General features: G+C 36.7%; 1 protein-coding gene across 1 annotated transcript; it reads right to left on the reverse strand.

The window, feature by feature from the left end:
• Positions 1-10,399: 10,399 nt before the first annotated feature.
• LOC109157852 lies at positions 10,400-13,202 on the reverse strand. Its single transcript, XM_019305690.1, has 2 exons — positions 12,522-13,202; positions 10,400-10,877 (listed from the first exon to the last, which is right to left on the reverse strand). The coding sequence occupies exons 1-2, from the start codon at positions 12,989-12,991 to the stop codon at positions 10,628-10,630; spliced, it is 720 nt and encodes a 239-aa protein (XP_019161235.1). The 5' UTR covers positions 12,992-13,202; the 3' UTR covers positions 10,400-10,627.
• Between the last annotated feature and the right edge of the window lie 604 nt (positions 13,203-13,806).

Consider the following 13,806-nt stretch of genomic DNA (forward strand, 5'->3'; position numbering starts at 1 on the left):
TGTGAGACAATATTTAAACAAATTAGTATTTTCACTCGTGCGATGCACGGAATGGAATTATTGTAATATATTAAGAATATTTAAATTAATAAAGAGTTAATTTCACCAGAGGTCGCTTATCTTTCTTGACAATTTCAAATTTAATCCTAGACTATAGTTATTAATTATTATGATTTATTCTATGTTATAATTCTTACGTTAATATTCTTACTATTATTATTAACACTTAATTACTTTTAAATATTATTTTTACCACTTATATTATTATTATTATTATTATTATTATTAGTTTCTTTTCAAGTTTTGTTAGTTTATAATGGCCGTGAGGCACACAATAATAATATAATCATAATTAAATATTCTTGTATTGTATTCCGTGAGTCACAATAATAATATAACAATAATTAAATATTCTTCAATTCTAATATTCTTCTAGGATTTATATTACCATCATTAATTATTCCCTAATTTACCATAATTAAATAATTTGACCAATTATAAAGAGAGATTATCAAATAATGCACGGGACAATTTTTTAATTAAAAAATTTAAAAATTCATTAATAAAACATAAAGTTCTCATAGTTTTTTCTTAGAAACAATTTAATAAACCATTTTTTTAGAAATTGGTGGGCCAAACCGCCTACGGCAGTTTGCGGTGGAAAGATCTCGAAAAAATACGCGATTTCAAAAAAACATTTGTCCAAAACGGACAACCGAGTCAAAAGTTATGCCTTGCCGAACTTTTTACACATCACAACTTTAACCCAGAATTATTGTATGAATGGGAAAGTAAAAATCAATATATTTTATTGGGAAGATAGATTTTTTAGGAATTGGTCGGGAAGTTAAAATTCCAGGATTTTGTTATTATATATAGTGTAGATGTACAAAGGGAATTGTATTACACTATTTTAAAATTTTAGAATAGAACTTTAACCTAGAATTATTGTACAAATGGGAAAGAAGAAATCAATATATTTTATTGGGAAGAGAGATTTTTTAAGAATTGGCGGGAAGTTAAAATTCCAGGATTTTGTTATTATATATAGTATAGATTGAACAGTGGGTATGTTTTAATATGAGGATTCTTTAAACAGTGTCTCAATTTAGACAATGAATTTGAGGATTGTATGCTTGTGAGGCAGTGAGTATGTCTAAATTTATTAATGTTGTCTTTGTTTCTTCGCCCCCACTCAAACGAAATCCTAGCTCCGTCCTTGTATATCATTTACTTTTTCTAAATATACATGCATTCTGTTAATGTAAATTTTATTAACGGAATATTCAGTTAACTATTTATTATTGTTAACTTACTCATTGATTTTTTCTATAAGGTCTTAGATTCGAACCTCATCCCAATCAAAATTAACATAATTGTTAAACATATACTATGAATATGTTAGAATACAGTGTATTAAAAAATACAAATAAAATTTAACATGAACTTTGGTCAATTAATTAGAACACACATTGGGCATTGATGAAACGATACACCTAATTTACAGTATATATTCAACATAGATGAGAAACTATGCCTATTATCATTGTCTTTTGGGGAAGGAGGATTTGATTCTGTTCTTGAAGGTACACTGTGTCAAGGCACTAAAATTACACTTAAGCACACCAGGGGACTAGATCAAATCAAGAATTCATTTATGGGGGAAGTGACAACAAGAGGAAGCATGGATCGCGCCAATTAATAGGATTTTGTGTTTCAAAAATTATATTTCTAAATTATTAATCTACGGTTTAGAAATTATGAATCTAAAGTATAGATTTTATGAATTTACAGTATAGAAATTATAAATCTACAGTATAGAAATTATGGATATAAAACCGTGCCCACCTTACAAGGTGGGCACAATTTCACAGCATAACGTTCCCTAAAATGGACCAACGGGCCACAACATAATTTTTGGATCTTGGGGAATGAACTACCCAGTGAGCCTAGGAACGTTATGATGTGAGCATGTACCACCTTGCAAGGTGAGCACTATTCCATAGCTATAATTTTATAATGTAGATTTATAATTTCTATATTGTAGATTCATAAAATTTATACTTTAGATTCATAATTTTTAAACCGTAGATTCATAATTTAAATACAGTAAATTCATAATTTCTATACAGTAGATTCATAATTTCTATACTGTAGATTCATAATATCTGTACTGTAGATTCATAATTTCTGTATTGTAAATTCATAATTTCTAAACTGTATAGTTATCAAATTATGAACATATAGTTCTCTGATTTGTAAAAACAGAATTCAACAATTAGAATCTACAGTATATACATTATGAATCTACAGTATAAAAATAATGGATGTGGAACCGTGCGCACCTTGCAAGGTGGGCACGTGCTCACAGCATAATTTGCCGTAGCCTATTGGTCGCTCATATTTATATTCTTGGCGTAAACGCCTTTGCCAAGGGGTCTATGACATAATTTGCCGTTTCATCACTCCACAATCATAAGATTCCCATGTTTAATTCAGATTATATAATTTTCTTAAAGAATGTCACATAACTTCTACATTAATAAGTTTTTAGCTATTGGAAGAAAACGTGAGATACCCTCCAAATCTTAGGTAATCTCACATTCCCTTGTCTTATTATTAATTTGGACTTTTGGCATTTTAATTAATTTGTCTTATTATCGTTGTCTTATTTACATACTTTAATTTTAAACCAAATACATTAATCTAACATTCCGTGAACCAAACGTCCCATAATTGTTACATTATAAATTTGAATGCATATGGCAACATGGACTAAACAAATAGCATATAACTCAATTGCACCTCTATAATTCTTTTAATGAGAGGTCACAAGTTTGAACCTAATATATTTTTTTGTATATTGATTTCATTTATATAAAAATAAAAAGGAGGTAAAATGTTTAAGGTGATGCATGATTAGTAATGTCATTTTGATTGACTTGACTCGTAGTATTATTTTAATAGACATATAGTCAAATATTGATCTATCAAAGTATGTGGTATGTCCGTGATATTATTTATTAGGCGATTCTGGAGTATTCATCGGGATCACCTTGTAATGATTCTAGGGTTTTTTAGAGAATTTAGGAAAGAAGAGAGTAGAAGAGGTAAGAGGTGAGAAGAATTCTGAATTTTGCATTAGAGTTTTGATGCCATTACAGTTCGAACTAATAGTTTTAATACCCAACTGCCTAACTAACCCACATCGTCAAATGACGTCGTAGGACACAGCTAATCTAACTGTCACTTAATGGAACGGCGTCGTTCTGGCCTTTCGCTTAACTGCCCAACCGTTTCCTTATTCACGCGACGTCGTTTCTGCTTCCTTCTTCGATTCCTTCTTCACACATTTGCTGGGATCATAACATTGCCTCCCCCATTCAAAGATCCTTGTCCCCAAGGATCAAACGTTGGAAACTGGTTAGTGATGTGATAGAAGTCCTCCCATGTTGCAGCTTCTTTTGGTAAATTCGCCCATTGGACAAAGATTTGAGTCACAGCTTGATTGTTTCTTTTCACAAGCCTCTTATTAAGGACTGCAACTGGATGAACCAGCAGCTCTCCTTCTTGGCCAGTTAAAGGGGCTCTAGCTGAGCCACTGCATTGCCTCCCACCTTCATCTTTAGCTGTGAAATGTAGAAGACTGGATGGATCTGTGCAGTGGATGGCAAGGCAAGCTTATAGGCCACAGTTCCTATCTTTTCTATCACCTAATAGGGGCCATAATATTTAGATGTAAGCTTGATGTTGGCCCTTACAGCCACAGTAGTTTGCCTATAGGGTTGGACTTTGAGATACACCCAATCCCCTAATTCTAGGCTTCTTTCACTTCTATTTTTATCTGCCTGTTGCTTCATTCTCTCCTGGGCTCTTCTAAGGTTATCTTTGAGCACTGCTAGCATTGATTCTCTTTCAGACAACCAGTCCCCATCTCCTATCCCTTGACTGGTATTTAAGGCTAACATAGGTGGCATGTAACCATAGAGTGCTTGAAAGGGAGTACATTGCAATGAAGAATGGAAGTTTGTATTATACTAATATTCTGCTAGATATAACCACTTAGCCCAAGTCTTAGGTTTGCTGAATACCATGCATCTCAAGTAGGTCTCCAAGCATCTATTAAGCCTTTCAGTTTGGCCATCTGATTGTGGATGGTATGTTGTGTACATGCTCAATTGAATTTGTAATTGTTTGAATGTAGTCTGCCAGTATTTGCTCAAAAATATTGCATCCCTGCCAGTCACAATGTCCTCAGGTAACCCATGCAATTTGTAAATGTTTTCCATGAAAGTTATGGCTACCACCTCAGCACTATATGGGTGAGCTAATGCAAGGAAGTGACTGTACTTAGTAAGCCTGTCCACAATCACCAGGATCACTTCTTTCCCTTGGGACTTTGGCAACCCTTCAATAAAATCCATGGATATGCCTTTCCAAGCTTGTTCAGGAATGGTCAATGGCTGTAATAGGCCAGGGGAAGCCACAGTTTCAGGTTTGCACCTTTGACAAGTATCACATCTTTCCACCAGTTCTTTGACTGTCACCTTCATTTTCTGCCAATAGAATAAGGCCCTCAATCTTTGATATGTACCTTGCTGGCCAGAGTGTCCTCCTAGAGGGGAATTATGCATCTGAGACACTAGCTTAGATCTCAATTCTCCTTTACTGCCAATGTATAGCCTCTGTTTAAATCTGATTAAGCCATCAACAATAGTGATCCTAGGATCAGTTCCAGGAGTGATCAAGGTTGTTGTTAATTGTCTTTGGGCCCAATCATCATCTTCATAGCTGTCAAACACTTCCTCCATCCACTGGGGTCTAATTGTAAACACTGAGTTAAGCTTAGGCCCAATGTTGTTGACTTCCCACTCTTGATCAGTTTCTCTCCTGGACAAGGCATCTGCAATACAATTTTCAATGCCTTTCTTATACTGGATAGTATAATGCAGTTCCAAGAGTTTAGCTAGTCCCCTTTGCTGAGTGGCAGTTGTGATTTTCTGATCCAGTAGGAATTTGAGACTATGGTGGTCAGTCTTGATAATGAAATGTCTGCCCAATAGGTATGGCTTCCATTTCTCCACTGCATTAGTGATTGACATATACTCTTTCTCATATATAGACAGCCCTAAGTGTTTCTCTCCAAATGCCTTGCTGAAATATGCCACTGGTTTACCCTCTTGGATCATTACTGCCCCCATTCCCTTACTGCAAGCACCAGCTTCAATTGTAAAAGGCTTTTGAAAATTAGGTAGGGCCAAGACTGGAGCTGAGCATAAGGCTTGTTTAAGCCTCTCAAAGGAAGATTCAGCCTCTTCATTCCAGTGGTAAGAATTCTTTTTTAGCATATTTGTCAGTGGCCTACTAATCACCCCATATGATTTGATGAATCTTCTATAGTACCCAGTTAGGCCTAGAAAACCCCTTAGCCCCTTGATAGAGACAGGCTTTGGCCAATCTGCAACAGCCTTAAGCTTGGAAGGATCTGTGTGTACTCCTTTTTTCTGATATAACATGCCCCAAATACTCCACTTCTTTCTTTGCAAAAAAGCATTTGCTAAGCTTGGCTAGCAGTTTGTGTGCTCTCATTAGACTTAACACTTCCCTCAGATTGTTCCAGTGCTCATTCAGTCCTGGACTGTAAATCAAAATATCATCAAAAAAAGACTAAGACAAATTTTCTCAGTAATGGTTTGAATAAGTGGTTCATTAGAGCTTGGAATGTAGCTGGGGCATTGGTATGGCCAAAAGGCATGACCCTAAACTCATACAAGTCTTGGTGAGTTTTAAAAGCAATTTTGTGTTCTTCTCTTTCCTTCATTCTCACCTGGTGATATCCTGCTCTCAGATCTAGATTAGAGAAATATTTAGAGCCTGCTAACTCAGAAAAATGATCCTCTACTACTGGGATATGGTACTTGTTCTTCACAGTGATGTTATTTAAGGCCCTATAATCCACACAAAATCTCCAAGTCCCATCCTTCTTGGGCACTAGCAGAACAGGAGATGAAAAGGATGATACACTCTCAGTGATCACCCCAGCTTCTAGCATTTCTTCCACCATCTTTTCTATCACATTCTTTTGGTCAAAAGAGTATCTGTATGGTTTGATGTTTACTGGCTGTGCTCCTGGGATCAAGGGGGGATCAAGGGGATTGCATGATCATAAGCCCTTCTAGGGGGTAATGCCTGTGGTTCATCAAACAATTCATTGAACTCATCCAGTATTGCAGTCAGTTCTGTGAATTCTGTTTGAACTTCCACCTTATAACATGTACTGGTTCTGCTTTCAACTTCTCTTCTGCTAACCCCTTCACAATGCACAAGGAATCCTTGTACTCCACAATGTTGCCATTTCTTGAGGTCCCTTTTAGTTGCTGCCTGCAAATTATGAGGCTTCCTGGTTAATCCTTTCAGCAACACTCTCCTTCCTTCTTTACGGAATGATATGCCCAGGGGCCTAGTGTGTAATTGTATAGGGGCAAACTGGTCTATCCAGTCCATTCCAAGAACCATGTCACACCCTCCCAGCTTTAACAATCTGAAGTCCTTTTCAAAGACTTCCTTTTGAATTTGCCATCTCAATTTCTTACAAATGGTATCAGATCTCATTTGTTCTCCATTAGCTACTGTCACATTAAGGACCTGAGTTCTTTCTGGTTCTATCCTTAATTGAGTGAGGAGCTTGGGATCTAGGAAGCTATGTGTACTTCCACTATCCACAAGAATGACCACTGTTTGTTTGTGTATGGATCCCAACAGCTTAATGGTGTTCATTCCTTCCCCTCAATCATGGCATAAAGTGAGACCTCAGCTTGTTCTTGAGTACCTATATGCCCTTGTTCCTGTCCTTCTGCCAATAACTCCTCAGGGGCATCATGAAATTCCCCTTCCTCAATAACACGGAGGGTGGAACCCTTGCACCTATGGCCAGGTTGCCAAAGTTCAAAGCATCTAATACATTTATTCTGTTCTCTCAACTGTGACTTGAGTTTAGCTGCTTCAGGCATCTTAGCAGTAGTACTCAGGCTATTGGAGGCTGTAGATCCCAGGGAATTTGTAGGTTTAAGGTTAGAAGTGTATGGTTTGGGGGGTGGTAATGTTGTTGTTGGCTTGGTGTTGTAATGGTAGGATGGTTTTGGTGGTTCATTGGATTACAACCCCTTCTCAAACTGTTTCGCAAACCACATGGCATCTGCTAGGGTTTTTGGTTGTATGGTTTTCACAAAACATCTGAGGTTTGGTTTAAGTCTAGCAATGTAGGCTTCCAGGAAGTACAAGTCAGTGAGTGTGGGGTGTTTTTGGACAAGCTGGCTTCTCAACTCCTCAAACATGTCTGTGAAGTCTAAAACTCCTCCTGTTTGTCTAAGGATAGTGAAATCTTCCATAACTGCTCCACTATCCTCTCCAAACCTTCTACATAGGGCCTCAGCAAAGTGTGACCACATAAAAGGACCTTTAATTCCAGTCAGATACCCTTCATACCACAGCCCCACTCTACCAGTTAAATTGACATAGAGCACATGCATAACTTCGATTTTAGGGATATGTGACATCAGAAGGAATCTCTCGCATCTACTAATCCACAATCGTGGCTGTTCATAATCAAAAAGGGGGAAAATCGTACCGGTACCTCATCATAGGAGAGCCCGGTTCATGCCTCCGGATCATGGCGAACTGCTCCCTTCTGGCCATATTAGATCCTTCCAGCTTCACTTCGTCATCATATCCATCCATTCCAGCTATTGGTACTGAGGTTGCTAGACTTTTCCCCGCTCTTCTGGACTGTGCCACTTGGCCTTGCAGTGAGCTGGCCGGAACTTCCTGTTTGACTCCATTAACAGAAGATTCGCCTGGAGTGAGGTTCATCAGTGGTGGTGGTGGCCGGTTCAATCGGAGTGTTTCCACTATTTCGTTCTTCCAGTCGTTCATCTTGTTATCCATCTGAGCAACCAGTTTCTCCACTAACTCCTAAGTTGATTTCTGCTGCGAATCCATTTGGAGGCTCAAATCGGCCACCACGAGTTCCAATTGATTCAATCGTGCCTCCATTTGAGGGCTCTGATACCAAATGTAATGATTCTAGGGGTTTTTTTTTTTTTTTTTTTTTTTTTTTTAGAGAATTTAGGGAAGAAGAGAGTAGAAGAGGTAAGAGGTGAGAAGAATTCTGAATTTTGCATTAGAGTTTTGATGCCATTACAGTTCGAACTAACAGCTTTAATACCCAACTGCCTAACTAAACCACATCGTCAAACGACGTCGTATGACACAGCTAATCTAATTGCCACGTAATGGAACGTCGTCGTTCTGGCCTTTCGCTTAACTGCCCAACCGTTTCCTTATTCATGCAACGTCGTTTATGCTTCCTTCTTCGATTCCTTCTTCACTCACTTGTTGGGATCATAACACACCTTGAGGCTTGAGAACTCTAATTATGAGTATATAACATTACATTCTCTATTATTTTGTATAAGTATTGGCCCTATAGGTACGTATTAACAAAACGACGTTGAATGTTGTTGCAAGCTCGCGATCGTCTCTGTGATGCTATCTCACAGTCAAGGGTTCGATTCTTAGTTTTGAGAATTGAGTAAATCTCTAGGCCAACTGTCTCACCGAGAAAATATGTCTACAATTCAACGAGAAAATTAATTACTGTGTCCGACGGTGGAAATCCTGAGTATATCCACAAAAAAAAAAAAAAAAAAAAAAATCACTGTGAGGTTATTGATTTACTGCCATGTAGAATAGTTATGGATTTAACCAAGTTTGACCAGGAAAATGTACACTCAGTATAAAAATAATGTACATTATACAATTTTTGTATTGTATGTACATTATACAATATAATGTACACTCAGTACAAAAATAATGTACATCCCCTGAATATAATGTACATTATTTTTGTACTGAATATACATTATTTTACAGCATACAAAATATGGTCTATACAACTTGTGTAGACCATGATCCACACAATAATGATTGTTTTGACCATGATCTCTATATGTTAAAACAAGTGTTGTGTGAAAGAATATTATTACATGATATTTATAACAGAAATATTCATTATAATCTCTTTCATTGTCAATTAAGTAGACTGACATACTGCAGTTGTCACTCATGACTTATAATACAAACTATTTAATAATAAGTTATTAAATATTGCTAGTTGCTAGTTTGATTCTGAACGTAAGAAGTCGCACCTTTTTGTTTGTGTTAATGTAGAGAGGTAGTTTTAAAAGAAATTGATAAGTAGTTATTGATATTGAATTAATTCATTAATATATGACTAATGGATTAATTCAATTGGGTAGTTTTAGACCTCTTAAAAAGCTAGAACCTTTTGGGTCCAAAATCGGCTTTGTAAATAGTCTTGCCCCATTCTTTTTAAAAAAAAAAAAAAAAAAAAAAAAAAAAAAAAAGGATTTTTGCGAGAGAGAACATTTTTCATGTAAAAACCTTTACGTTCATGTGCTCTTATGTGTCCGGTCGGTGGACGGACTAGAGACTAGACATTTGAGCAATGCAAAGATTCAACCCCCCGTTAAAACAAGTTCCATGAGTAACAATTTTGAACTCTTTTAACATAACATAAAATTATAGAAAAGGTTTATGATGCTTACGCTGCATTTATGTATTTCCCTAACAACTATAACCAACCAAAATACCAAAATTATGTGGTCTAATGGTACCTGGGTTGGACTTTCATTTGGAAGGTTGTGATTTCGATTGGTTCTTTGTGTTTCAGTAGGTTGAGAAAGTATATGAACAGATACTATATTGTAATAGAGCCAATAGCATTAAAAAAAAAAAAAAAAAAAAAAAAACCAAGCTTCTATCCATAACTGAATTGACTAAAACTGAGAATTTTTGATTGGTTATTTTTACCTAAACTTAATAAACTAAATGCTTGTAATTTCTTAAAAATTGTCTAAAACTCAAAATTTTTAAACACTAAAAACATATTACACTTGCAAATTTCAAAATCAAATGTCCAAGTTGAAACTTTAAAAATATTTTCTACTAGAAACATGCTCATTTTCTCTTGTACCAAAGCCCAATGGTATCATAAGCACTTTAAAATAATAATATTAATTTAAAACATATTAACAAATTACCAATTTTTTTTTTTTTTTATATATACTTGTTTAAGCATGAATTTTTCAATTCGTTATAGATTTTCATGATCAACAAGAAAACCAATAACCAACCGAAATCATTTTTGAACTAGAAAACTTATAACCAAACTTTTCGGGCAATTGGAGTATCGATTATTTAGTTCTTTAGTAGATTCGGTTTTTTTTTTTTTTTTCACCTCTAACTACAACAAAACTATATCATGATTGATCCTAATAGGGTATGAACTCATAATACCAACCACTTCACTTCATCTATAGAAGTAAATCACTAACTAATCTCAAAGAAAATACTCATTTTTGAATTATAAGGCGTTATCCACACAAGGAAATGTAGTTGCAGTACACTAGTAAACTGGCAATTCAATAATGCTGAGTTTCTACTTTCTAACCTACATTTGTATCGAGAGGTACGTATCAACAAAGCGACGCTGAAAGCCTTTGCGAGCTCACGATCATCTCCGTGAGGTCGTTACTTCACTGCCAGCCTACGAAGGGGCGTTAAAGTGGAAGAGCCATGAGATGACGAACGCGAATACCATACAAGCTAAGAGGAAGTTCAAGAACTTCTGCCCACCCCAGCAACTTCGGGCCTCAGAAGTGGAGGAAGAAGATGTTCCCGTGGCTGCATTTGTGCCCGCACCACCATTCATCTCGTTTGCTTGTAGCTCCAATGATGACTCAGTATCGTTTGGACCAACAACGTTACGTGCAATAGAGTTGCAAATTTCACAGATCCTGGAAAAGCAATTGCGAAATGGTCAATCTAGAACATGAAGAAATAGGTAATCAACAAAGTTTTTTCTATATAGGTGGTCCGTGGTCCAAAACAAGATAAGGCATTTGAGAGCTATAGAATTGCACTAAAAAGAACAAATTTACCACACAAATTCTATAAGCAAGACTTCCAGGGTGACTCTCGAACCATTCAGTAAAGGTGGCAATAGATGCCCTTTAGGATCAAAGGCTCATAGCGTGCCGGAAGAGCAGATAATTGAACATTTGCAAACCACAGCAAATCTTAACTAAGCATAAGAGAAAAAGGCGTTTTCAACCAAATACATAAGAAAGCACTTGGAATTTACGAATAAAATATGCAAAATCCATATATCCACTTGCCAGCACAATGGAAGGACTTAATCAACAAGGGTCAAGTCTCCACTTTGATAAAGAAAGCCATCCCAAGTATAAGGACAGAATGGCTAGGAATCTTGGGTGTGATTAGATATTTTTCAAGCTTTAATTTTCGTCGTCTCATATAGGAGCTAAGCTAAATCCAAAAGGGATATTTTCACATTACTTTTCCTGTTATTTAAATTCTTTCATTTTATTCCATTCATCTTCTTTATCTACCTGTTTGTCCCAATAAAATACACGAAAGGCATCCCTTCCCGGGCAGGGGAAACAATCATTTATGTTTACTTGCAAAAATAATTCTCACAAAACATATAATAATAATAATAATAAAAGTGTATCAAAACATGAATCATTTTGTTATTATCACTTTATAGCCCTTAAGCATGTGCTACAAGAATCCTAGTAGTAGTGAATAGGAATCAATAGGAACCATGTACCAGTTGTCTATCAAAGGCGTCAAGCAGTAATAACAAAGAACAAAGCAGTCTGGGCTAACCCCAACCAAGATAGCTAAAGATACAAACTTGTAATTACAAGGTCACGTGTTTGAATCTCAGTCCTCTTAGTTTGAACGGGTTAGTTATGACAACCTAGACTGGTTTACCTCCTTATGGTCCTTTGTCAGCTAAGCTTTCAAGACCGGGTTTACTCAGTGCACTTTCAGGTAATGGCTGCAAGCTTCCCTCGTCATCTCAAAGAACAAGTTCGACTCCCATAAAGAGCGACCTATTAGGCTTCTTGGTTTGAACCAGTTGGCTAGGGTTACAAGGCGGGTTGTCGAAGGCAAATTATTGTATGGACCATGGTCCACACAATGTTATGTGGACCATAACAAAAAGTACATTTTTAATATACGTACATTATTTTTGTACTATATGTACATTATATAATATAATGTACACTAAGTACAAAAATAATGTACATCCCTAGAATACAATGTACATTATTTTTGTATTGAATGTACATTATTGACAATATACAAAATATAGTCTATACAATTTGTGTGGACCATAATGATTGGTTTTCAAGGGCATACCTCAACTTTCTATTGTCACCCAAAAAAAAAAGAACAAGGCACTCTAAAGTCTAAACTCCATTATATTCTTAGCATACTTTTCTTCTAAAATCCTAAATTTCAGCTACAATCAATGACATTTAAGAAGAAAAATGGATATAAATACACACATACATAATGGGAATTAAAAGGGGGAGAAAAAACAGAAGTGATTGAGGTTATGATTTTACTTATTTCCTTTGATTTTGAACCAAGTCTCAGCGCAATGCTTATGAGCAGAAGCTAAATCACCTTTGCAAGAACATCCTAGTTGAATCGAAACCCCAGTTTCAGGCCCGGAGCTGTCGAAGCTGAGATGACAAATCCTACAATCTCTTTGAATTTTCCCGAAATGCACCTTGGTTTCACCAACCCCTTTCTCCAAATCCACCGAGCAATCGGACTCCGCCGCCGCCGACGAAGCTCGCCGGGAGTCCACAGTCTCCGCTATCTCAGACTCAGACGCACCGGCGAAGCTACAGTCGTCATAGGTAGAGCCATCGGCCGTGGAATAGAACTGGGAATAACATGACCCTTCGTCGGCGTCAGAGAAACAGAAGCTTCCCTCCTCCTCCTCCGGCTGCTCCTCGCCGGAGGAGTGCCGGCGGCGGTGTTCGCCACATTCCAAATCCACCACATGACCCATCTCAACGCGCGCCATTTCAAGGACCCAGAGTGAAGAGAAGGCATCAAAGCCTCGAAGATTCAATCTTTAAAGGCGTTCAGGGCTAGAAATTTTACCAATTTTACCAAAACCACTGTGTTTGTGGATGAGTTGAGGCTAAGAAAACTTGGTAATGGATCAGGTGACCCACTAACACTACGCCATTTATTATATATATATACCCAGAAATGACAAATTTAAAGACAAATTTAATGAAATCTACTGTGGAAGACTGGAAATGCTGGAGGGGAATGTACTGAAAGAGTCATGGTTTTTGTATTGCCGAGAGGGAGACTGAAAGTGAGAGAGAGAGAAGAAGAAAAGAGACGAGGAGACTCCTCGGCAGCATGAGTGTGGGACCAGTGTTGCGTGGTGGGGTAGATATGTACTGTGTTGTACTGTAATTATGTTGAGATTAAGGATTTGTGTGTATTGATGATTTTAGATGAGTCAATTGACGTACTTAACACTCGAGCGCAATTTCACTATTCAATGATTATAAAAGGTACCATATACTAAATACTACGGATTAGGATTAAAATAATATAAGAGCAACTTTTTTTGAAAACTACTGGCTCTATTACATTGTAGTATCTGTTCATATACTTTCTTAACCTACGAAACACAAAGAACCAATAACGCCTCCACTGAGCAACTTGAGTAGAGTAGTTATTTTTTTTTTTTTTTTTGACGTGTCAATTAGGACAGAGGGGAGGGAGAGAGAAGAGGGGAAAAAAAGAGAAGCAAAAAGAAAAATCAATAAAATAAAAGTAACCATCTTAATGCGCCAGCAGGCTGCACACGTCTGACAG

Source organism: Ipomoea nil, unplaced genomic scaffold (genome assembly GCF_001879475.1).
Source record: "Ipomoea nil cultivar Tokyo-kokei standard unplaced genomic scaffold, Asagao_1.1 scaffold2792, whole genome shotgun sequence".
Taxonomy (NCBI): Eukaryota; Viridiplantae; Streptophyta; class Magnoliopsida; order Solanales; family Convolvulaceae; genus Ipomoea; species Ipomoea nil.